Source organism: Schistocerca gregaria, chromosome 5 (genome assembly GCF_023897955.1).
Source record: "Schistocerca gregaria isolate iqSchGreg1 chromosome 5, iqSchGreg1.2, whole genome shotgun sequence".
NCBI classification, from domain to species: domain Eukaryota; kingdom Metazoa; phylum Arthropoda; class Insecta; order Orthoptera; family Acrididae; genus Schistocerca; species Schistocerca gregaria.
This window is the reverse complement of record NC_064924.1, coordinates 479,234,036-479,259,146: the sequence shown is the minus strand read 5'-3', so window position 1 is coordinate 479,259,146 and position 25,111 is coordinate 479,234,036. Positions and strand designations below refer to the sequence as shown.

Sequence of the window (25,111 nt, the reverse complement as noted above, 5' to 3'; positions counted from 1 at the left end):
GGATTCCAAACCTGCAAAGTACGTTGCCAGCCCTCATGGTGACGTAAGACCCTAACCGAATGTATTGGACCTGAAAGTGAGAAGAATAATAGTTGAAATTAACCACTGGGACCATTGAGGGAGGGTGCACACAAAACCAAATCTGGAATCTGGTAGATTCCAGGAGTGTATCTTAGCCACAATAATGCGTTCACTATGCTGTTTGTAGTAGCTTACCCGCATTCCTATTTTCCTATTCATTATTAAACCTACTCCTGCATTACCCCTATTTGATTTTGAGTTTATAAACTTGTAGTCACCTGACCAGAAGTCTTGTTCCTCCTGCCACCGAACTTCACTAATTCCCACTATATCTAACTTTAACCTATCCATTTCCCTTTTTAAATTTTCTAACCTACCTGCCCGATTAAGGGATCTGACATTCCACGCTCCGATCCGTAGAACGCCAGTTTTCTTTCTCCTGATAACGACATCCTCTTGAGTAGTCCCCGCCCCTAGATCCGAATGGGGGACTATTTTACCTCCGGAATATTTTACCCAAGAGGACGCCATCATCATTTAATCATACAGTAAAGCTGCTCGGGAAAAATTATGGCTGTAGTTTCCCCTTGCTTTCAGCCGTTCGCAGTACCAGCACAGCAAGGCCGTTTTGGTTAATGTTGCAAGGCCAGATCAGTCAATCATCCAGACTGTTGCCCCTGCAGCTACTGAAAAGGCTGCTGCCCCTCTTCAGGAACCACACATTTGCCTGGCCTCTCAACAGATACCCCTCCGTTGTGGTTGCACCTACGGTACGGCCATCTGTATCGCTGAGGCATGCAAGCCTCCCCACCAAAGGCAAGGTCCATGGTTCATGGGGGGGAAATCATGCATATTTCTATGAAAAAACGTAAAACTTTGCTAAACAGAGCCAAGAAGGTCAATCTTCGGCACAAACTGGCTGATACGAACAGAAAGCCCAGTTTCCAGCGACTTTCGTGCTGCAGTACCACACAAGTTTCGCATCGCCGAGTAATATATTCAAATAGTTCTGAGCACTATGGGACTTAACATCTGTGGTCATCAGTCCCCTAGAACTTAGAACTACTTAAACCTAACTAACCTAAGGACATCACACACATCCATGACCGAGGCAGGATTCGAACCTGCGACCGTAGCAGTCGCGCGGTTCCGGACTGCGCGCCTAGAACCGATCGGTCACAGCGGCCGGCGCCGAGTAATAGTTTCATGGAACAGCAATTGATGTTGCTTCCCCACCCGCTCTCCCCTACCTCCACCTCTAACAAAATCTTCGCAAATCGAATTTGTAATATCAAAAGAAAGCCATAACATGTAATGCACTGCGTAATACAATTAGAGGATCAATTTTTCGAAGCCCCATAACTTTCTCCCATTGCGATGCAGTAGTTTTAAATTTGGCTCATAGGCGCCTATAGCCTTCCTCTGTAACCGTGCAAAAGCGTGGCTTCCTGCGACGTCACCCCAGAGCTCGATGACGCTTCATACCACAAAGTGTCGACAATGTGAAAAAAAGGCTGAAGCTCAGAAGTTCAGGTGACTTTAAGGTGAATTAACGATGTCACATTGCACCAGATTTCACCACAGTCCTATCCAGTGCCACCGTGAACTTGTAACATGATGGGAGATCATCACACCCCCTCTTAGCCACATTTCACCCTTTCTTTTGACGCCTGTGCGATGGAGGTCAGAACCACGACGGCCAGCGTTGAAGGAAAAACGCGGTTTACTTATGGGTGACAGAGGAAAATATTTCGGACACACTGACGCTCAGGTCCGATACGAAAATACCTCAGAGGGTGACATAAAAGACGTCAATGAAATCACCCATTTCCTTGGGGCGTTATTTCCCACACATTTCGCAGTCGAAAACAACAGTTTGCATTGCAACGAACAACTGGATGAAGTTCTTGACAACCTGTGACATTTCTGACAACCCCGGACGTTTGAACACTTCTCTGAGGACACTGCGGGGCTGCATCCCCATTGAATGCGATCGCAACCCTTTGGAGTGCAGCGCGACTCCAAGTTTTGCTCTTATATGCAGACTGGAATCACCGTGGACCGTTGAAAACCATTCGATGAAATCTGAACATGATACAAAGCAACAAAGGGTGCTTCTGCATTTTCAGTCCTCCTCTTTTATGTGATGAAAGGGGGGTACGACATAGATATACACTGAATAAAACGGCAAAGGGTTCTCTAGGGAGGAAGGTTTTAGGCACCGTGCGAAATTTCAAACTTGATTGACATTCGCAATGGGAGACAATTACAGTATGTCGAAAAAAATGATCCTTTAATTGTGTTGTGCAGTGTGCATGAAGAGTAGTAACAGGTGTACTGGAGCCGTTTTTTTAAGAAGTGACGTATCGCCAAACGGAAGCATGCTACCTTTTAATGATTATATAAAAATTTGTCACATTAAAATCGCTTAGTAATTGTAATGTTCATATTAGCAGTTTTGGTCATTGAAAGCCACCTTCAGATGCGATTAATCCACCAACAGCTTCATCATGATATAAAACAAATACAGTTATGCACTTCGAACATTAAGAAGTTGTATAAAATATGTCAATTAATTACACAGCAGGTCGTCACATATTAAAAGAGACTCAGTTGCGTAAACAGGTAATGTGAACATCGCAGTTATTAAGCGATCTTGGCGTAATAAATTATTATATGTATTTCTAAAATCTCAAACGTGCAAAGTCCACCGCGAAACTCAGCGTTGCCCCCTTCACCTCGCCTTCCCTCTCAGCTCAGATTTTCGGAACGATGTTGTGCGTTGGCGCGCTGCCGTAAGAGGACGCTATATCCGTTAGCGCTTTGAGCCCAACAGCTTTAGAGGCAGTCGGATGATGACCCATGAAACGTGACACTGATGATGCAACTGCACAGCAGTAAAAACTCGCAGGAGGAAAAAATTGCGGTTGTCTCCGAGAGCCGAATGAGAATGGCTGTGCCTCCTGGTCCGAAAGCTCATGGGCAAGGTTCCGTATAAAACATTCACCTACACACTGCAGTAACATTGGAAGCAGTCCCACAGCACTAATAGATGAGACAGTGTTCATCTGTACTAACTGAAGAATAGAGCCACATTGCTGTAAATTGGCTGTTAGAAAGTAGTAATACGCCACCGCAGTCTGCATGAGAGTAGTTTAATAAAGATGGACCATTCTTTTTTTCTTGTAACATCCAAAGATTGTTATTAATAATTGAACAATACTCCGAAAGGAAAGTGGCCTGCTTCCATGCAACACGGGAACCTGTTGTAACCGTAAATAACAATTACACAGGCTCACACCAGTGATCCATTTGCCCGCATCTCGTCGTCGTGCGGTAGCGTTCTCGCTTCCCGCGCCCGGGTTCCCGGGTTCGATTCCCGGCGGGGTCAGGGATTCTCTCTGCCTCGTGATGGCTGGGTGTTGTGTGTTGTCCTTAGGTTAGTTAGGTTTAAGTAGTTCTAAGTTCTAGGGGACTGATGACCATCGATGTTAAGTCCCATAGCGCTCACAGCCAAATAAACCATTTTTTTGATCCATTTGGCCCGAGTCCGTACGGACTGACTCCGTTTAGTTTAGATCACAGTTAAAGGGGACACTTCTGAACAGGACACTGAAAGTCGCGGCACCAGTTCACAGTGGTCTGTGAGCATGAAATGAGAAGCGTTGACCATGGCTACGAACAAGGAGGAAATCGTTAAGTTAGCTGCCGCTACGGTTTTGCATCTAAAAATTAATAAAAGGAAGCCGGAAACGAAATGGTGGAAAAAAGGCTGGCACGTAGAAGACAAATGAGACATTTATAGTTAGTTGGAGAACTCATGTTCAAAACTGGTGAGCGGTGAAATTTTTCACCGGTGAGGCTAAATAGAATCCATTGCACCAAATTGTCACTCTAATGATAACGAGAAAGGACACAAACACGAGATAAGCCATCATTGTGCATGACGACAGACTGCTAAAACTCACACAAGATATTTCCAGAATGAGATTTTCACTCTGCAGTGGAGTGTGCGCTGATATGAAACTTCCTGGCAGCGTAAAATTGTGTGCCGGACCGAGATTCGCACGCGGGACCTTTGCCTTTCGTGAGCAAGTGCTCTACCATCTGAACTACCCAAGCACGACTCACGACCCGTCCTCATAGCTTTACTTCCGCCAATACCTCGTCTCCCACTTTCCAATCTTCACAGAAGCTCTCCTGCAAACCTTGCAGAACTAGCACTCCTGGAAGATAGGATATTACGGCGACATGGCTTAGCCATGACCTGGGGGATGTTTCCAGAATGAGATTTTCATTCTGCAGAGGAGTGTGCGCTGATATGAAACTTCCTGGTGGATTCAAACTGTGAGCTGGACCGAGACTCGAACTTGGGACCTTTGCCTTTCGCTGGCAAGTACTATTCCATCTCTGAAGTTTGGAAAGTAGGACACAAGTTTGACACAAGATAACTGAGCGCTGGGCGAGTCCACCCCTCTATTCCGAAGGCTCGGCTGCTGCCTCAGTTGCCTGTCGCCTTCTAAGTTACGAGCTTCGTCCGTTACGAAGGAAACTCCTCCGCTACATTGCGGAAACGGAGGCATATGCACGCCTGTTGCACGGCAGCCTTTCTCAAAGGATTTTAAAGAAACTATTCTATAAAAGATATTGATTGTTAAATGTCTCAGTACCTCATTCGTCAGCTTCGTGATGAACGGTCGATCATTTCGGTGACAGTCATAGTTTGTGATATTTCTGTATTTATTGAGGTACTGTGCGAAATTCGAATAGTTCACAATAAAAATAGTGGTCACTGTGAGTTTACGTTTGGTGCATATTAGATCACATATTGCTGTGTATGAAATGAAGCTAACATACTTAATTTTTCCTTAAACATGAGATGAGTTCTATATCCATTGCCTCTCTCGAGAAAAGGGGTTACATGTAGCACACTCACATCCGATTGTGTGCACAAACGGTAGAGTGGAAGCTAAATATTCGTAATATGCCTCATATCTGAAACAGGGTTCAAGACAATGAAACGAACTTTTGGCAAACAATAACAGGCAAAGCAGAGAGTATTTTACCACTTAGTTGACAAGTGAAACTTTCTTATCTACTGCGCTATAAGTGCGACTAACAGATTTTTTTAAATGAAATAATGTAATTCTTTGAAGATCCATCGATAGCTGGTGAAATCAGAATTGCACTGAAGAGCCAAAGAAACTGGGACACATGCCTAATATAGTGTAGGGCCCCCGCGAGCACGCTGAAATGCCGCAACATGACGTGGCATGGACTCGTCTAATGTATGAAATAATGCTGGAGGGAATTGACACCGTGAATCCTGCTGGGCTGTCCATAAATCCATAAGAGAACGAGGGGCTGGAGATCTCTTCTGGATAGCACGTTGCAAGGCATCCCAGGTATGCACAATAACGTTCATGTCTGGGGAGTTTGGTGGCCAACGGAAGTGTTTAAACTCAGAAGAGTGTTCCTGGAGCCATTACGTACCAATTCTGGACGTGTGGGGTGTCTCTTTGCCCTGCTGGAATTGTGCAGCTTTGGAAAAAGGTGTTTAGTATTTCAGCTTTACGCGTGTCATCCTCTGTTTCAATGCCATCATCATCCCAGAGTGTCTGGATATGCTGTTTCGATCCACTTACTGATTTAACGTAAGACCAGAACTTCCTAGGATTTTCTGTCAAGTCGGTACATAGAATTTTACTTACGAATTCACTGAACGCTTCACGCATAGCCCTCCTTACGCTAACTTTGACATCGTTTAGATACTGTTTGTCTGAGAGGTTTTGGCTTGCAGTGAAGCTCTCTTTGCTTTCGCAGTAGTTTCCTAACTTCGTTGTTGAACCACGGTGGGTTTTTCCCGTCCCTCATAGTTTTACTCGGCACGTTAAAACGCATTTTACGATTGCCTTGAACTTTTTTCCATAGACACTCAACATTGTCAGTGTCGGAACAGAAATTTTCGTTTTGATCTGTTAGGTAGTCTGAAATCTGCCTCCTATTACTCTTGCTAAACAGGTAAACCTTCCTCCCTTTTTTTATATTCCTATGTACTTCCATATTCAGGGATTCTGCAATGGCCTTATGATCACTGATTCCGTTCTGCCCTTACAGAGTTGAAAAGTTCGGGTCTGTTTGTTATCAGTAGGTCCAAGATGTTATCTCCACCAGTGAATCCAGTGGGTTGACCACTGTGGTACTCCACTTGGTAGGGCTACGAGAAACCGTATGTTCCTTCTGCAGTACTGTAGAAAGACTTGGCAGGTATGTAGGCACTGTACAAGTCACGGGAATGTACGGTTTGCAAGAAGACTGGGTTCCCGACAGCCCCATGGCGCTACTGAGAGGGAAGGCCATAATGTTCGGCATATGGCTGTGGCGCTTTGTATGCGTCTGCAACAGTAATTTGAGCAGCAGTTGCCACCTCTGTGACACAACTAACTGTTAGAAATCGGGTATGTCAAGGACAGCTTCAAGCCTGACGCTCTGTAGCTTGCGTTATGCTGCCTTGAAACCACCACCATTTTTGACTTCAGGGGTGTCAAGCAAGAGCTCATTGGAGGGCAGGGTGGAGGTCTGTTGTGTTTTCTGATGAAAGCTGGTTCTGCCTTAGCGCCATGATGCCCATATGTTGGTTAGGAAGTGGCCAGTTGAGCACCTTCAAGCAACCTTTCTGTGTGCTAAGACACATTGGACTCACACCTGGAGTCATGGTCTGTGGTGTGACAGCAGGAACACTCTCATGATTATTCCATGCACCCTGATCGCAAATTTGTGTGAGAGCCTGGTGATTTGACTTGTTGTGTTGCCATTCATTAATAGCATTCCAGGGGGTGTTTTCCAGCTGGATAACGCTCACCCAATTACTGATGTAAGCCAACATGCTCTACAATTGTTGACATGTTGCAGTGACCTTCTTAATCACTAGAACTGTCTCCAGTCGAGCTCAATGGATATCATTGGACAACAATTCCATTGTCATCCACAACCAGCATTAACCGCCCCTGTCAATTGCAACAGGCATATAAACCAATCCCACAAACTGACATCTGACACCTGTACAACACAATTCATGCACGTTTACATGCTTGCATTCAACATCCTGACAGTTGCACCTGTTATTAATGTATCAGCATTTCACATTTCAATGGCTTACCTTGCACTTACTAGTGATTTTGCAATGTTACTCACTTAAATACGTTACCTAGGCAAATGTATTCTCAAAATTTCATTACCCTAAATTAATTATTTTTTGGTACAGCAATTTTTCTTGCCAGTGTATGAAGTTCTTGTAAATATCCACCATGATGAGCCTGCATCAACCTGAAAGCTGGTTAATGGGGAAAATAAAAGTATTAAAAACATTATAAAGTGACTGGCCATGATTTTCACACAAACCATGTTGTATGCACTCATATTTGAATGTTTTTCTTTTTTTGGTTTTTGCAACCCTTTTTTCTCCAGTGCAGTGTTAGGAATATTAACCTGTTTTTTTATTATTGTACGTGTTCAATAAAAGACATAGCCAAGGGCTTACCCAGGGGTCACTTAAGATTCTAGTGTGCTCTAGAGGGAGGGAGTTGTTTCCACTTAGGAAAGCATTAGAAAGTAAAGCTGCACTGTATTTTAGTCAAAGGTATTATATGCTCAAGATTCTGTAACTCTTATTTACTGGCTTTGCAAACCAGTGGTGATTATGTTGCCTATCCAACCACATTCTCTACCATCACACTAGGTGCCAGGCCTGTTATGATGATGATGGATGCAGTCTGGCAATGTTTGTTCTCTGTGGAGCCTCCACACATGGATATGTCCATTGTGAGGCTGTACGCAGAACTAGGATTCAACTGAAAAGATGAAGTGACATCACTTCTGTGGTTAGTGTTGTCACTGGGTGCAATACTGTGAGCATGCCTCTCTCTGCTGCCACTGCTTCAAAGAAAGCCACAAGCCACAATGATTACTGCTGTGCTGAAAGTCCACGTTATTCCAGACATCATCACACTGTCCACATGGATACTTGTCATGCTGTAAATAAACCCATTTCATGACTCAAGGTGTGTAATGTGGCAGTATGAATGAATCATATGCATGTCATCTTTGGCACTGGTTTTATGAAGTTTGCATGCTACTATGGCTCTCCTGAACCAACTGATCCTTATTTCCACAATAGTTGTGGGATAATGCGAATGGTCCTGCTGTAACTGTAACACCAGTTCCCATCAGATCACTGAAGTTAAGCACTGTCGGACATGGCAAGCACTCTCTCAGATGGGGTGACTGTTCAGGCCTGCCGAGCACTGTTGGCAAGCGGGGTGCACTCAACCATTGTGAGGCCAATTAAAGAGCCGCTTGACTGGGAAGTAGCAGCTCTGGTCATCAAAACTGACAACTGATCATGCGCCCCTCCATATATGCATCCAACACCTATTGGCTGAGTATGGCACAGCAGTTGGCCAGAACTGTTGGGCCATCTGAGGCCTGTTCAGACTGCGTCTAGAGTTTTATTTGTGAGGTAATGATAGTCTGTGACATTCCAGAGATTGTCCTGTAAAGCACTTAGTATGGCTTTCTCGAACCCATCATTTCCTTATATGCATGACAATCATGGGATCCTGAGCACTCCAGCGAATGTCTTGCAAAGCACTGAGTATGGCTCTCTCATTCTCATCATTTGCTGATCTGCATGGCAGTTGTGGGATCCTGACCTCTGCAGGCAGCATTATTGTGAAACAATAGCCTGCAGTTTTGATAGGCCACCATCCTGCCACTGTTGAATTCTCACACATGCTGGCATAACATGAGGCATAATATGATCTCACAATCACCCATCATTAAAATGTGATTTCTCATTGAGAATTCTGCTGTGTGATCTTTCCTTATGTACAGAATGTAGATCACATTAATCGTACTTGCTTTGTGCGGTTACACTGAAATGCTAATCCATACATGTTGTACACTTCATGCCTATTTTAATGGCAAACAGTGTAGCTGCTTGGTTTTTAATTCAGTGTCTGTATTCATTGTATGTACGTTTCCATTGTGTATGGCACAAGAGAACATATTTACAAGTGTACTATGATTTGGTGATAATACTCAGTAAATGTCTGAAGATGGCCTTGTAAGCCAAAAACCAGTTAGCAATAAAAGTAATATTGTAGAACTAAAGCAAATTGGTGCTTTTCATTTATTATTATAATGTTGTTCTACCAAGAACTGATGGAAGATTCTGTTAATATGAGAGGAGACTAACTGTAATTATCATTTTTTTTAAAAGTTATTAAACATGTTTATTATTTTCAGGCTTTGTATGCCAAATTATGCTGTGGGTTTACTGAAGCACTATGTCCAGTGACTTTTGGGATCAGAATTATTGCAAACTTCGAAGAAAAGGAAATCTTATTCATCTTCCATTTTTAAAATAGCTGTAACTTATACAGGTTTGATTTTAGGATACTAATTGCATACTCTTTGCTGTGCATAAACTCATATTGAATCATATAGTTATGAAATTCTTATTACTGTAACCAGTATTGTGAAACACATTGTTTTGTCTTTATAGTTCCTTGATACTACACTTCATTTTTCGAGAGAAGGGAGTAGAGTATTGCATGCACTCTTGAAGAAAAGAGAGAGGGGGCAAGAGCCCTAATCTTTTGTTCTTGAACAGAAATCAGAATTAAATTTGACTAGCACAGTGACACATTCCATACCACAACCCTTCATTTGTGGAACATACTGCAACAAACTAAAGGAATAAATGTATTTATGTTCTCCTATAGTTCATTATAAACAGTTTTGATAGCCTTTTGGGTGTTGAAGTAAACACTCCATAATGGGATTAGATTTCAAACAAATTTTTTACAATCTGTGTGTGTTCATGCAAATTGGAAATCTTTACCATCGTGTTGATACAGACATGGTCCCAACTGAATTTTAAACATGAAAGGTAAAGCTGTCCTTGACTTTAAGGTTGGTTGGGACACTGCACTGGTTCAGCACTTTACTAGGCATGGTTCTGTTGGAGATGATGTGCACTTTCTGACCCCCAACCTGTTATAGGGGGACTTACATGAACACAGACTTTGAACCATTGTTTAACTTGTTTTTCTTTTATTCTTTTCACTGCTAGAAGTGAAAGAAGTGATAAGTGACAGAAAAAATTCTATAACAGATTTGAGATTGCATACAAGAGCTCGAGATTTACTGTCCGACACTTACCCACTTGACCACACATGCATAGGCATACAGATAATCATAATATTTATACTGCACAAGTATGTTGATGAAATGCTGAATGGTTTTTGGTATGGTCTGTAGATATCTTACTCTATACTCAGAAACAATGTTTTGTAAATTTTTGATGCCTTCGTTTAAGATACGCTATTGTTATCTGTGTGATGTTTGCGGTTCTCACTATACAGCATCCTCAAAAGTGATAACTCTTATTTTTCCTTACTCTTTTCTGAGTTCAAATGGTTCAAATGGCTCTGAGCACTATGGGACTTAACAGCTATGGTCATCAGTCCCCTAGAACTTAGAACTACTTAAACTTAACTAACCTAGGGACATCACACAACACCCAGCCATCACAAGGCAGAGAAAATCCCTGACCCCGCCGGGAATCGAACCCGGGAACCCAGGTGTGGTAAGCGAGAACGCTACCGCACGACCAAGAGATACGGGCTCTTTTCTGAGTGTTCAGCTTGGTGGAACTATAGAAATCATGTAATATTTCAGTAATATACCATGCTACTATCATCATATGTGTTGACTTACTGACAGGGAAGGCACAAGTGCAGGGGTAGTATGTTCCATAAGCTGTACCAGGAACAAAAGCACTTCCAAATTCAAATAATGAGACCATGGTTACTTCCCCTGCTGGTTGCTGAACATCCTAATGGTAACTGCTGCCTTGGTGGACTTTAAGCAAGACTAAGATAGTTTTTGATGATTTGCTCAACTGAAACCTTCTGACTCCAGTTTTAAATTGCCAGTAATATGAATGTCTGTGGACCATTTTTCAACAAATACCTAGCAAGCTGTTGTCTAGATAACAAGTTTTGTGCATCTACATTCACAGTCTGCAAACCACTGTGAAGTGCATGGCAGAGAGTACTTACCATTATATAAATTCTTAGGACTTTTCTTGTTCCATTCATGTGTGAAACACAGCAAGAATGGTTGGTTGAACACCTCTGTGTGTGCAGTAATGTGGCTAATCTTGTCTTCCTGATGCCTACGGGAGTAATACCTAGGATTTTGTAGTATATTCCTAGATTCTTGAAAGCTGGTCCTTGAACTATTGTTAAGTGGGCTTTCATGATAATTTGTGTCTACTTATAAGTATCTGAGAGTTCAGTTTTTTCAGCATTTCCCTGATGTTGTTCCATGGACCAGACAAACCTGTGACCATTCAGACTGACCCTTTTTGTAAATGTTCAATATCCCCTGATTAATCTTATTTGGTATGGATCCCACACACTTGATCAATTTTCTAGTATGGGTCACAAAAACATTTTGTATGCAATCTCTTTTGTAGACTGATTGCATTTCCCTAGTGTCCTGTCAGTGACTTGAAGTCTGCCACTGACTTCACCCACATCTGATCCAATAACATTGCTCCAGTTACGGAAAATGTGGGAAAGACAATCACTCACCTGCAGAGGACCAATGTGTGGAGCACAGAGACACATAACAGGAAACAGCTTTCAGGCTAGCTTTCGAGCCCATGCTCTTTTTCTACCAAGAGCACAGTCATTCACACAACCAACTGCACAGATATCCAAACGTGCACTCCTGTGGCCACAGTGAGACTTATCATTGATACTTAGTTTTTGAAAGCTGTTGTCTGAGGTGATGGAGGTGGGGAGGGGTTAGGTAATGATGCAGAGATAGGGTAGCATGATAGAGGCAGGTCTTTGGACAGATAACTCTGCAGATGCAGAACAAGATGAAAGGAGTACTGAGGGTAGAGCAAGAAGAGGCACAGGAAGAGGGAGAGGAGGGGAAAGGGAGAAGTGAAAAAAAGGAGAGGAAGGTGGATGTTAAGAGGGATAAAGAAAGTGGAGAGAGGGTGGGGAGGGGTAGAAAAGGAAAAGGGGAGATGGAGGGAAAGAGGGAGAGGGGGAGATTGCCCATTTTGGAAGGGGGGAGGAAGAGTCCTGGGAGAAGAAAGTGCACAATCTGCATAGGAAAGGAGCAGTGTGGACAGAAAATAGGAGGGAAAAGGTAAAGTGCAGCAGAGGGAGCAGATTAGAAGACGTTTAAGGCCAATGGGATTGCAAGAACTCAGGATATTCTGTTGAGACAATTGCGTAGTTCAGAGATACTTGTGTATCTACCTGTAAGCATCTGCTAGTTCCGTTTTTCCACCATCTGATGCTAAACAAGCCTGTGACCATTTGCACTGACCTTCTTTGTATACATTTGATATTCCCTGTCAATCCCATTTGTTAGGGATCCTACACACTTGAGCAATATTCTAGGATGAGTCACACAGATGTTTGGCACCATATCCCATGTTATCGCAATCTCCATGGCCTAAACCCCCACTAACCTGTTCCCACTTTACCTTTTCCTTCCTCTCCATGCACTGTTTTGTCCCACAACACACCCTTGCTCTCTTGCCCAACCCCCCCCCCCCCCCCCCCCCTCTACTCCACACCACCACTACCATACAGACATCTCCGTCTTCTTATATCACTTTTCCTCTACCCTCTTTACTCCTTTCATCTTGTTGTGCAACAGCTGAGTCATTTGTCAAAAGTCCTGCCTGTTTCCTACTATCACCCCCCCCCCCCCTCCCCAACGTTTGCATTCTCCTGTACCCCCTCCCCACCTATGTCAGCTCAGACAAGAGCTTTCAATAACTTTTTATCAATAATAAGTCTCACTTTGGCCTCAGGAGTTCATGTTTGGGTATCTATTTGGTTGTGTGTGAATGTGTGTGCTTTTGCTAGAAAAGAGCAAGAGCTCGAAAGCTAGTGTGAATGCTTTTTGCTGTTATGTCTCTGTGTGCTCCATGCATCAGTCTTCTTTCTGTGTGTGAGTGGTTGTTTTCTCTTATTTTATGTATTGCTCCGTCCATGAATTTCCTTGATTGCTCCATTTTGTATCCCCACAGGTCGATATACCCAGGTATTTGCATGAGTTAACTGATTCCAGTACTTACTCATTGTTGTTGTAATCAAGGATATTACTTTTTTCATTTTGTAAAAAGCACCATTTTATATTTCTGAACATTTAAAGTAAGTTGCTCATCTTTACATCTCTTTCGAACCTTAACAAAGTCTGGTTAAATACCTATGCAGCACTTTCAGATCGTACCTTATTACATACAATTGCAAAATCTGCAAAAAGGACTGCTAGATCATTAATATACTATACAACATTATCAAAGATCCCAACGGACTTAATTACTGCATTCTACCTTATAAACAATCCTTATTCAGTCAAATATTTAAGGTGGTAGGGTGGTATTTAGTCAAAATCTTTTCAGAAGTCAAGAAATATACCATTGCCTTTAGCAGTGGCTTTCAGGATGGTATGTGAAAAAAGTGCAAATGGGTTTCGCCTATTTTTGGAGTAACAATTGAATCTTGTTGTGTACTCTTTGGTAATGTGATGTTCAGATTTGCTTTATTACGAGAACCATGTATGGCTCTGAATTTCTTTGTGTCATTGTTCAAGTGTGGATTTTTCTGACCAGTGTGATAAATACCTGGTCAGTGAAGGCCAAAATCATATTTGACAGGGCAGAGTAATACAGGTTGCTGACTGGGGTATGAAAGATACAGTAAACATTGTAGCTCTTTCACTTTCCATTGAATTTTGATGATACATTGCAAGTAAAGTGCAATTGCATTATTGCTTTTGTCTTTTGTCAAATCCTATCTGTGTTTGACCTTTGCCAATGTGCTGTGTCCCTCAGTAGATCAGATGATCTGATTGTAACATTATGCTAAATATCTGTAATATAGTGTGATTTATGACATTTCGTCTGGCTTGAGGCCCAAGGATCACTAAAGTATGTAACAGCTTAGCTGTAGCTCACATATGCCTCATGTCCTGTACTACAGAAATTAAAATCCAAATCAATATTCATTTTCTTAAAAGTATTTTGTTTACAGAGAGCTCACCAGCTATGTAATTTTATGCATTCTGTGCTCACAGAAAAAAATCTACGGCATGGCAGAGATGAAAATCAATCTTCAGAAGGGAAGCCAGAACCACCTGCAAGAAATAAAACTAAACCAAAGAAAACAGAAATTCCAGAACAGCCTCAGGGGAAGGTAAGATATACACTCCTTTACATGCTTCTTAGTATCTTAGTAGCACTCTGTAGCATCATTTTATGTTGTTCCTGTACAAGGATGGGGATGAGAAAGAAGAATTTGTTGAGGTGCACATTCAAAATATAACCTCCCTTGTTCCCAGGTACCATGACTGTTGAAGAATAAGGGCTGTACGGGGAGCATTGATAATGGATATGGCAAAAACTGAACAGAAATCTATAGTGCTTTAACTGAAGTTTGCAGTGATATAACAGCAAACTGTATTTCAGTTTCCCACTGGGCTAGTAATTTTTTTCCACTGGACCAGTAATCTTTGTTATGATCAAGTGAACATAAACAATAATACCAGACCAGGAAAGCAAGTATGTGAACAGATGAACAAAGTACAAAGCTGCTAGTAGGTGCTCTTAAAGAAGGCTGCCACGTTACATGTGAAGGACGTTTTGAGTACACATGGATTCCACCAATGTCAGTGTCTAGAAGTCTTACATGTTATGTAATCCAGAGAAAACTTTCTTCATAATGAATCCATTACAGCTTTACTACTGAACAGAAGCAGAGATAGCTGGCCATGCAGCCCTTTTTGAAACAGAGATTTGATGTTAAAGGCAGAGCATTCTCACTTCAAACTGTCCATCCAGAAAGCTGAGTGGTCAGCATGATGGATTGCCATCCTACAGGCCCAGGTTCGATTCCTGGCTGGTTCGGGGATTTTCTCTGCTCAAGGACTGGTTGTTGTGTTGTCTTCATCATCATTTAATCCCCATTTGGTGTGCAGGTCGCCCAATGTGGCATCAAATGTAATAAGACTTGCACCAAGGTGGCCGGACCTGCCCCGTAAGGGGTCTCCTAGCCAATGACGCCAAATGCTCATTTCTGTTTTCCACTTCAAACTGCCCCTACTGCTGAAACTTGAGTTATGGACTGAGAGATCCTATTTCTATGTGGTAAAGGAATTTTTGACAAGTTCAAAAGTCAAACAGATGACACTCTTTGCTCATGATTATCAAGAATTAATCTATATATGGACTGGGGATTGATGTGTGCCTTTGAAAATGATGATATATATTGCTTTCAGCCTTTCATTATTCTACTACAGATTCCTTATACAGCCACACTGTAGTTATTATTGTATTAGTTATGTAATTATTATTCACCTGATGTAACAACATGCTTTATGATCAAGTCACAGTGTTATAGAGGTCCCATGGGAGAGTGAGAGAAGGAAACAGAAAATGACTGATCGATTTCAAGTTCCATGTTAATATTTTGTAGTTTTCTGTGATATAGTATTCAGTAATTATTACAGTTGTTTATTGCTTGAGTCATACACAAGCAAATGTAATTCATGTTTGGAAGGACATTACAAATTTCATGTTTGTTTTCAGCAAAGAATAGCCACAATGAAATATTGTTCATGTCATTGTAAACCTAAATCTCATTTCTCATTCCTTATTTTGTGCAGGCTAGTAGTAAATGTCATGTGTAAGTTCATTTCCATACCTACAAAAAGTAACATATTTGTGTACATATGTTTTTCATCCCCTTGAAATACTGTGGTGTTGCATAGTTGTATAATAAATCACTAAAATTTTGGCATGATATAAACATTACATGTTAATTTTACTAGTTTTGCCAGCATGGACAACCTACTGCCTTCCATTTCATAGCTATTACTGAAGTACTACATTTATGCAGAAATAACTCCAATTAAACCCCTTAGTGTACTAGCTGTATTAGCTCAAGTTTCCATTCAAATGTGATTTATTCTTTTGCAACTAATGGCAGCAGGTAAAATTGACTGGATGCTTTCTTGTTTTGCTTCTGCTGTTTTTTTACCACAGAATATGAAATGAGCCCCTAAAAAGTATCACATCATCATTTTTATACTATGAAGAAAAATTTGTCAGGCCATTCATTCTGCTATATGTGAAAATTCTTGTAGCTTTAGGCTCCTTGGATGTGCTTGTTGCATGCAGCAGAGCAGAATCTGTGGCATTGAATAAGCTGCCATCTAAAAGAGAGATTTCTCTCCAGAATCATGGAGGTTATAATTCTCACTTCTTTCCCCTGTTTAATGTTACACATGTGTATTCCATAATAAAATTCGTTAAAACTCTGATTTCATCTTGAATATGAGGTTGCACCTTAAAATTCACTCCTCTGGCTCTTTTGTCATTGGCTGGTTGTGTGCAGTGCAAAATTTTGCATGGAGTTGCCACTACTAACCTTTATTTGGGCATCAGTTGTGATGCTGATATTTGCTGTAATCTGATTTCAGCCTGTGACTATCGAACCGTGTGCCAAACCACAACCAGCCGCCAGAAGGAAGAAGCGCCCAGCAAGCCAAATTGAGCGGCTTTCAGTCATACAGGAACCAAAGGAGCCAGAGTGTGAAGTGAACAGTGACTTTAAAACATTGCCACAAACCACCCCATTGTACAAAGTGAGAAAGGAAAGTTATAGACTATACAGTGGATCCCTGAGAAGTCTTAAGTCTTCAAAATCATATAGATCTTTCCGAACATGCAGATCAGGTGACTACAGTGAATATCAGTGGTATGATGCTAAAGATGATTCGGTATATGATTTTCATGATTGCTATAGTAATTTCTATGAGCCAGTTGGAATATTTGATACAAATGAAGAACAATGTACTGCACTGACAAATGTCAGTAAATGTGAATCACCTCTGAACACATCTCAGAATGGTGACCTCATCAAAAGAATGAATTCATCTGAAGAAATTGACCTAGAGAGTTTCAACACAAATGATCCCTTGGCACACGGCAGCAGAGTTTTGAGCACTGGAAGCATAAGCAAGGAGTCACATTCTTCCATTACTGCTTCTCTGCAGACTTCATCTTCATCACGCAAAGAGAAAGGAACAAGTGGATTCTTTTCCTTTCTTCGGTGGTTCAAGAAAGGTAAAAGTGGAGGAGATGAAGAAGATGATGAAGTTGGGGATTTTGCAGATGGTTTGGTGCTGCCATCAATCCCTTCAACTCCAAAACTGATACGGACACAGAGTTCAAGTTGTGGTAGCATCGATACACTTTTTAGCACTGCTACAGTTAACAGTTTTGCTTTTGTTTCTCCTGCAGCATATCGACCGTTTGGTACAGCAAATCCACCAGAAAAGTGGATTGCCATTGGACCTGAAACTGAAACGTACAAAAAACGTGTTCTTAACAGGGACAGATTAAGGGAACAGGAAAAGTATTTAACTCTAAAGAAAAAGTACCAATTGTATGGTAGTGATACAATATTACGAAGTGGTGTGAACACCCCAAATGAAAGCCCTGTCCTTGCTACAAGAAGGCAGAGAGCAACAAATGTGTTGAATGGTGCAAATCATGTCATTCCAATTTCTCCTCCAGGTAGTTTAAATTCACTTGGTAAGAAAAAACGTAGAGCTCCAATTCCTCCCGAGTTTGTGAAGCCACAGTGTAATGACTATAGCCTTCCAAATACATTGGAACACAAGCATAACAAAAATAGTATGGACAATGGTGAAGTTAGTAGTCTAAATCAACCACGTCATAAAAGGAGTGCTAGTGAGTCCTGCAAAGACAGAAGAGCTGGTGCATATTGCCATGTGAGAGGAAAACGAAGAGCTCCACCACCCCCACTGGTAAATAAAAATTCAACAAATGGTATTGCGGATCCTATAGATAAGCACAGTCCACAATTTTCAAGTATCGGTAGAAAGAAGCGACCAGCGCCCCCTCCCCCGTCAATAGAACAATCGGGAGAAACGAGCGCAAAGAAAAGCAAGGACAAGGAAATACAGGCAGATGATAAAAAGACAGAGAATAGGTTATCACAAGAGGAAAAGGAAAGGCTAATTGCTAACATTGCAAAACTGAAAGCACATGCAGACAGGAGAAGTATGGGATCACCACCATCTTCTCCTGTAACTGTAAGGTCAGATTTGGGTGCTAGGAATGAACCTGTAGTCTGCAATGATTCTTTAAAACTAGAACGTGGGGTCTTGAAACCTAATAAAGAAATGCCGAAGATAGATTCGGGGTCATCAGATTCGAAAGCTGCACCTGTATCACCTCGTCCGTGGTACAAAAGGAGCTTGGTGTCGAGAGAAAATAGCATAACAGGATTCAAGAAAGATTTTATGAAAAGTCTTGAGAAGAAGAAAGATAAAGAGAAAAGTAAGGAGTGTGACTGGATGCCAGAATCTGGTATTCCAAGAATAAACAATGTTACTATATCTAATGATGGAAGCAGCATTGTAACCAGCAGCAGATTCAATATATTTTCACGGTTAGAAAGAAATGATGAAAAAAAGAAAGAAGCAGAGAAGAGGAAGTCTCAAGTTTCAATTCTTGCAAGTATTAGTGAGCTCGATCGAGAGGCTGCAGAGATAGTGCAGAAGGAACATGCACGAGAACAAGCACTTATGGCAGCACATGATGAAAAATTCTACACTCAGCCTGAAATAAATGCAAACAAATTGGATGTTGTTGTTGAAGAACCCATATCTGAAAATGTGGAGGTGCCTAAACGCAGCTCAGCTAGAGAACTTATTTCTCTTTTCAATGCTATAAGTAATGTGACAAAAGTGACAGTGAATTCATCATTTTTTTCGAAGGATGGTGTCAAACAGTATTCCAAAGAAGTTACAGAAAAACGATTTTCATTTGCTGGTGAAAGTGTTAAAGCTGATAGTAAAGTGACACATGATAACCATGAAGAATTAGAACAGAAACAACAACCCACCAGCAATTCAATAATTTCAGGAGCTACATCAAGCACATCTGTTACAGTACGTCAGTCTGTATTTGCTGAGGGTGGTGACTTTCCAGTAAATATACCCAATGTTCAAGAAGAGATATCACCATTAGCCACTGATGCTGACAATTCAAAATTAACTGGTCATCCATCCTCAAAGAGTACAGAAAAATCACATTTCCGCCTTTCACCCAGCAACAGTATTGTAGAGAATAACCAGCCTCAGAGAGCAACACCTGTGTCCTCAAACACCTCCAATAATAGTAATGGTTCTGCTAAACCATCTGAAAACACCACCACTAATAAAACAGCATTACAAATAGCAGGTGATCATAAACCAAGACAGCCTTCAATCTGGGCATGCCCTAGATGTACACTTGAGAATCCTCGTTGGAGGCTTACATGTGATGCTTGTGGTAAATGGAAACCCTCTAATATTGAGGAAAGGCCTGCAGGGACCAAGGATTTAAATCTCCAGAAAACTTCAGACAGTGATGAAAGTCCAACTACGAGAAATGTTGAAGAGCAAGTGAAAAGTGAAGTTGCTGATACAGTTGTAAATAAGCCTAAAGGTGCTATTGACTGGGAGCAGGAACTAAAACGATATTTTCCACCCAGTGCAAATCAGAATGTTTCTAAGCGAACAGTAAATGGTGAAAGGACAAGTAACTCAGAAAAGCAAAAAGTAGGCAAAGATTCTTTGGGTCTTGATGCTGGAGTAACATCTGTTCAAGCAGTTTCCCAAGCAAACAGTTCACAGACAGTGGTAAAAGATAGTATTTCTACTTCAGGAAATGTCAGAGTACTACATGATATCAGCAACGTAGAAGCAACTGCCATTGATATTAAAAAGACAGAGAATGATCAGAAACAGACCAGTCAGTTGATTTCAAAGAATGACATTAGCTCATCTACAGTCAATGGACTGCAGGAAGATCCAGATGTTGATGAAGTAAGAAAGGCGCGAATTGCATTCTTTGGTCAGACTGGAAGCAATAACAATAGCACCAGTAAATATGATGACTCTCCTTCTGTAGAAGTTTTAGATAAAGAAAACAAGTCTGTAAAAACAGAAAGGATATATACAGGAAAAATAAAAATGCCTGCAGATGAAGCTGAGAAACAGAAGTTGAAGGACATGTTAAAAGAGATGAAAGATTCTCTCCCAAAACGCCCAAAAGGGACTACCAGTCAGGCTAGTGCAAAGACTTCAGAGCCCAGCATTGATATTTTAAAGCAAAACAACAATGTTTTGAATCATGAAAAGGATAATGCAAAACTTGCCGTCGGTCAAGGGGCTATTAAGAAGATTCCACTACAAAGAGGCAGCCATGCCAGCAGAGGAAATAGCATGTTGACAGAAGAGGGGTCTTCAAAACTGAGTGAAATCAAAACAAGTAAAACACACAGTTCTGAAGTTACTGTAGAAAATATTACAATGAACAAATTCAATGGTTCAAAGCCACTCAAAGTTTCAGCCTCTGTTCAAACAAATTCTGTTATACGGAAAGTTGAACAGACATCTGAACCAGTTAACAGCTACTTACAAAAAAGCTGTGACAGTAATTTGCAAGTAGTCAAGAGAGCTCAGGTAAATGGATCTGTATTGCCAGTAACAGTAGAAGAGATATCTACTGCTGCAGTTAAAGACGGTGTCTTGTTTACATCAGCAAGCAAGCAGTACAATCGCATTGGAAAAGGAACATTTGAGCTAATACATGCAAGAGATTTTGCAAGCATTGAAGCAACAAAAACTGGTAATGAAACTAATATGCCACATGTCTATGCTAACTATCCACCATCTTCTGTTGATTCTATTGCACAGGGAACCACAACTGCTACAAGTGTTGGGGACAAGAACAGCATATCACCTCAACCGTTGTCAAGACATTCAGCAACTCCAGACAAAAATTCAATTGGTTCTAAGGTGACAGACATTCCAGTGCATCATAATCAGCAAAATCAGAAGCAGCCTTCGAGTGGTAATCAGCCTCTTCCATCAACATCTGGCCTCAAGTCACCTAAGTCCAAATCTCCTCGCCATGTAGTGAAGGACCACAGTAGGGCAGCATCTGAAGCAAGTACCAGGTCTGCAGATAGTAGCAGTGGGGACAACAGTGAAATAGAGCGTCTCACAGCACAGCTAACTTTACCCAAAGGACTGGCTGATTTCAAAGGTAAACATTGGCCCAGTTCTCACTAATTTATAATACATCCCACAGAAACTACTTATGTGATTAACTATTCAGATGTCATGTGTGCTCAGCTTTTTGTACTAGGTAGATATTGCATGAACAGTAATGTGTAATTTGCATCTTTAATATATATTATGTGGGGATAGATCATTACTTACCAAAACAAAAAGGGAAGAAGCATGGAGGAGCTCACTGATGCTTAGAAAGGGTGATAAATTGCTTAGCTTTTGGATCAACACACACACACACACACACACACACACACACACACACACACACACACACACACACACACACAGAGACAGAGAGAGAGAGAGAGAGAGACCAACTACTGTTCTCTCTCTCTCTCTCTCTCTCTCTGTCCACGTGTATGTGCATTTTGATTAGCACTGTAGAAATACTTTGTCCTTCTTCCAGACAATTTGCTATCATTTTGATGTGCTTATCCACTGCACCTTCAGTCTTTAAAAGTCTTCACAACATAAAATACAGTTTTTATTGTGTTCCTAGTGACTAGTTATTTAAGTAATTTAGCAAAGAATCATATATACAATAAACATCAGAGACAACATACAAAGTAGACTATTCATAATGCATATTTATTTTTGTTGTTTGGTTTCTAGGAACCTGTCAGACTATAAAAGCAATGATCAATTAAATATGCCTTTAGTTTAGCCTTAAAACTACTGAGTTTACTTATTGATTTAATGTGGTTAGGCAGATTATTGTAAATTTTGATCCCAATATGCACAGTGCCTTTTTGGCACAATGATTGTTCTCATCTGATCCATATGAAGATCAGATTTTTGTATTGAATTGTATGCATGTAAATCTTCATTTTTAATAAGATATCTTGGTGTCTATCAATATATTTTTTTATAAAAACTAACAATTTGTATATAAAAATACAAGGAAGAGGAAGAATTGACATTTTTTTGAAAATGGGTCTGCTTGATTTCCTTTTGTTTACCCCTTCAATAATTCTTAATATTCTCTTTTGCAGCCTGAAAAGTTTAATATTTGTTGGTGTGTTGCCCCAGAAGATTAATTCCTAATTGGTCAAGCTTGTGCAGTAAGGCATTGTGGCCAATGATGTTGAAAGCTTTGGATAAATCATGGCATATACCTACCACAAACTCATCTATTTTAGCATAGATTTCATTAAGAAATTCATATATTGCACACTCAGTTGAATAGCCTTTCCTGAAACCATGCTGCGAGGAAGAGAGAATTTTATGTTTATTTATGAAATTAGACAATCTCTTATAAAAAATAAATAAATAACATAAGAGATTAAAAAAAAACCATTTTCTAAAATTTTTGAGAATACTGCAGTAGGGCCTATAATTTGAAATTTCTTCTTGATTTCCTGTTTTGAGCAGTAGTTTCAGTGTTGCCATTTTTAAGCATGAAGGGAAGGTTCCTGATGCCAGTGAGCTGTTGCACAACTGTTTCAAGGGGTCAGCTAAAGCAAGACAGCATTTTTTTAATAATTGCATCTGGTATTCCATCAATTCCAGATCAATTCCAGAGGCTTTTATAACTGATAAGATTTCTTCTGTATTTGTGGGTTAAAGGGACACTGACGTAGACACATTTCTTATGCTATTGGATGATGGACGTGATATTTTGTTATTTTCTTCCAGTCCACTCACTAACCGGTCACTTATGTCTGCAAAATTTTTGTTGGAAGTCTCTGCAATTTTTGATGGGCAAGACATCATTTATCCTTTGTAACATAAGTTTATATTTTAATGTTGTTTGGTTTCACCTGCTATTTGATTTTTGATAACTACCCATATAGCTTTAGATTTGTTTTTTTGAATTTTCAATGAGTTTGGTTACCAGTGATCTGTCCTGATAAACTTATTATAGCCCATCCTGTATTGTACATAAGTGTTGTTTACATCTTATAAATGATGATAACTTAAATAATTTGTGTTATTTAAAAGTAATATCAAAAATTATTTTCATTTTTGTTTATTAACAGGAAGATTCTTTAATACTCATAATTTTTCCTCACATGTACTAAATTATGTATCAAAAATTGTGTAGATTTTGATAATTGGATATTTGTGTTTTTTCTGTTTGTAATGAGATCATAGGAATACTCTGTTTCAACACAGTTAAATAGAAATTGGTAAATATCAAGTATAATAACTGACAGAAGTGTAACTGCCTAACACAGTGCTGAATTAAAGAAACATGGTCAAAGAGAAAATAAGTACACTGTACACTTTCAGCAACTAAAACCAAAGAAAAGAATGAAAATATGAGATACTGTACTGCATCCAGTCATAATTCACACAATGATATGTGCTTTAGTAGCTATTGCACATTGCCCTTTGATGTAAAATCCAGTAACGTCTCCTTAGTACATTTTGTGAGTCCTGTGTTTTGCCATTACAAGAACCACTCTCCTTTTCCTTGGTAGTTACATTATTACTGTAAAAATGACTAGAAAGGTTGCCACATCAGTTTCATAATTGTTTTGCTAGTGTGACAAACTGTAATGAGTATTACTGGTATCTTGAACAGCTGACCTGCAGGCATCTCCTCCAGAGCATAACATGAACACTTTAGCAGTAAACCGACTGTTGCGTCGTCTGGAAGCTGCAATAGCAGGCGGGCAGCATCACCAAGCAGCTGGGCTCGCTAGAGATCTGGCCCGACTCAAAATCAGCTGCTCTGTAACTCGACAGCGACATGCCTTAGACAAGAGTCCTTCGTCAATCATGTAAGCATTTCTGCAATGTTTGTCAGTTGTTTTAACAACTTATCACATATTATCACAGAACAAATGCGCCATTGAATTGTAGCAAAAATGAAGAAGAACAGTTTTCATGTTATTTAAATATTACTTATAGCTCTAAAAATACTGGCATTTAACATTACTTGGTTGAATCCGAGGATTAATTTTGTTTTTTTTGTATAACTGTTCAGTGGTGTTGATTACTGTCAGTGTGCTAATCTTGTAGTATCATCCTTGTGTTTGTGATTACTATGATGAAAGAGGTAGTGCCAAAAGATGTGGAACATTTCATCATCAGTAGTGGCATGTATACTGGTTTTGAATGACAGGGCAAGAGGGCTTGGCGCATGGCCCCAGAACCTCATGGATGGAAGCTGGATGCCTACCCTGTCTTCTCCTTTCTGTACAAATTTCAAAAATGAAAAAAAGTTTCCTCATCTGGATTTATTTGGATTAAGTGCCAGCACCCTATTAAACTTAGCAGTTGTGAGGAGAAGAGCCCCACCCTCCACAAATAGTGCAGCAGCTATGGCTGTGCTTTGTGGTGTGACGTGAGATAAGAATGAGACCTACGGGAAACAGACAAATATCATTCACCTATAAATGCATTGTTAGCTGCAACAGGCAGAAGATGTGCTTTGTAGGTGGTGCATAATTTAGCAATTTTGATTGAGATAAACTCACACTACAGTGTTCTCCTTCTGCATGCCAGTGTAGAACTGTGCACAGAAATAGCCAAGTGAAAAAACTGTGCAGAACACCCTTTTATTTATATATAAAAGCCGACTTTGGGATTTTGCTTCTTGTGAGACTGTGTGTATTTGTTTTTGAAGTCCTAGATTCACATATTTTACTGTTCATGTCACTTCTGCATAATGGTTCATTGATTGTATCAATACCTATTTGTAGTGTGAAATTTCAAACATTCACGAGTTATGTGAAAAGCTCTTACTGTCATCCACAGGCTAACATATATTAGAATGTGCTGTTATCATCAGTTGTGTGGACTTGAATTTAATTGTGCTCTTTTAAAAGTTTTGAGAACAGTAGGCCTGTGGTTTTTCAAAACAATTGTTATCTAATTTCACTGTTTA

At 40.4% G+C, this 25,111-nt stretch overlaps 1 protein-coding gene across 3 annotated transcripts in view; it reads left to right on the top strand.

Moving 5' to 3' along the window:
• LOC126272279 (uncharacterized) overlaps positions 1-25,111 on the top strand; it is a 424,623-nt gene that overhangs the window by 329,259 nt on the left and 70,253 nt on the right. For all 3 annotated transcript variants that reach the window (XM_049975032.1, XM_049975031.1, XM_049975033.1), the window contains 3 exons: positions 14,200-14,318; positions 16,603-21,247; positions 23,804-24,002. In XM_049975032.1, the coding sequence (XP_049830989.1) occupies positions 14,200-14,318; positions 16,603-21,247; positions 23,804-24,002 (4,963 nt within the window). The remainder of the gene's footprint in view (positions 1-14,199; positions 14,319-16,602; positions 21,248-23,803; positions 24,003-25,111) is intronic.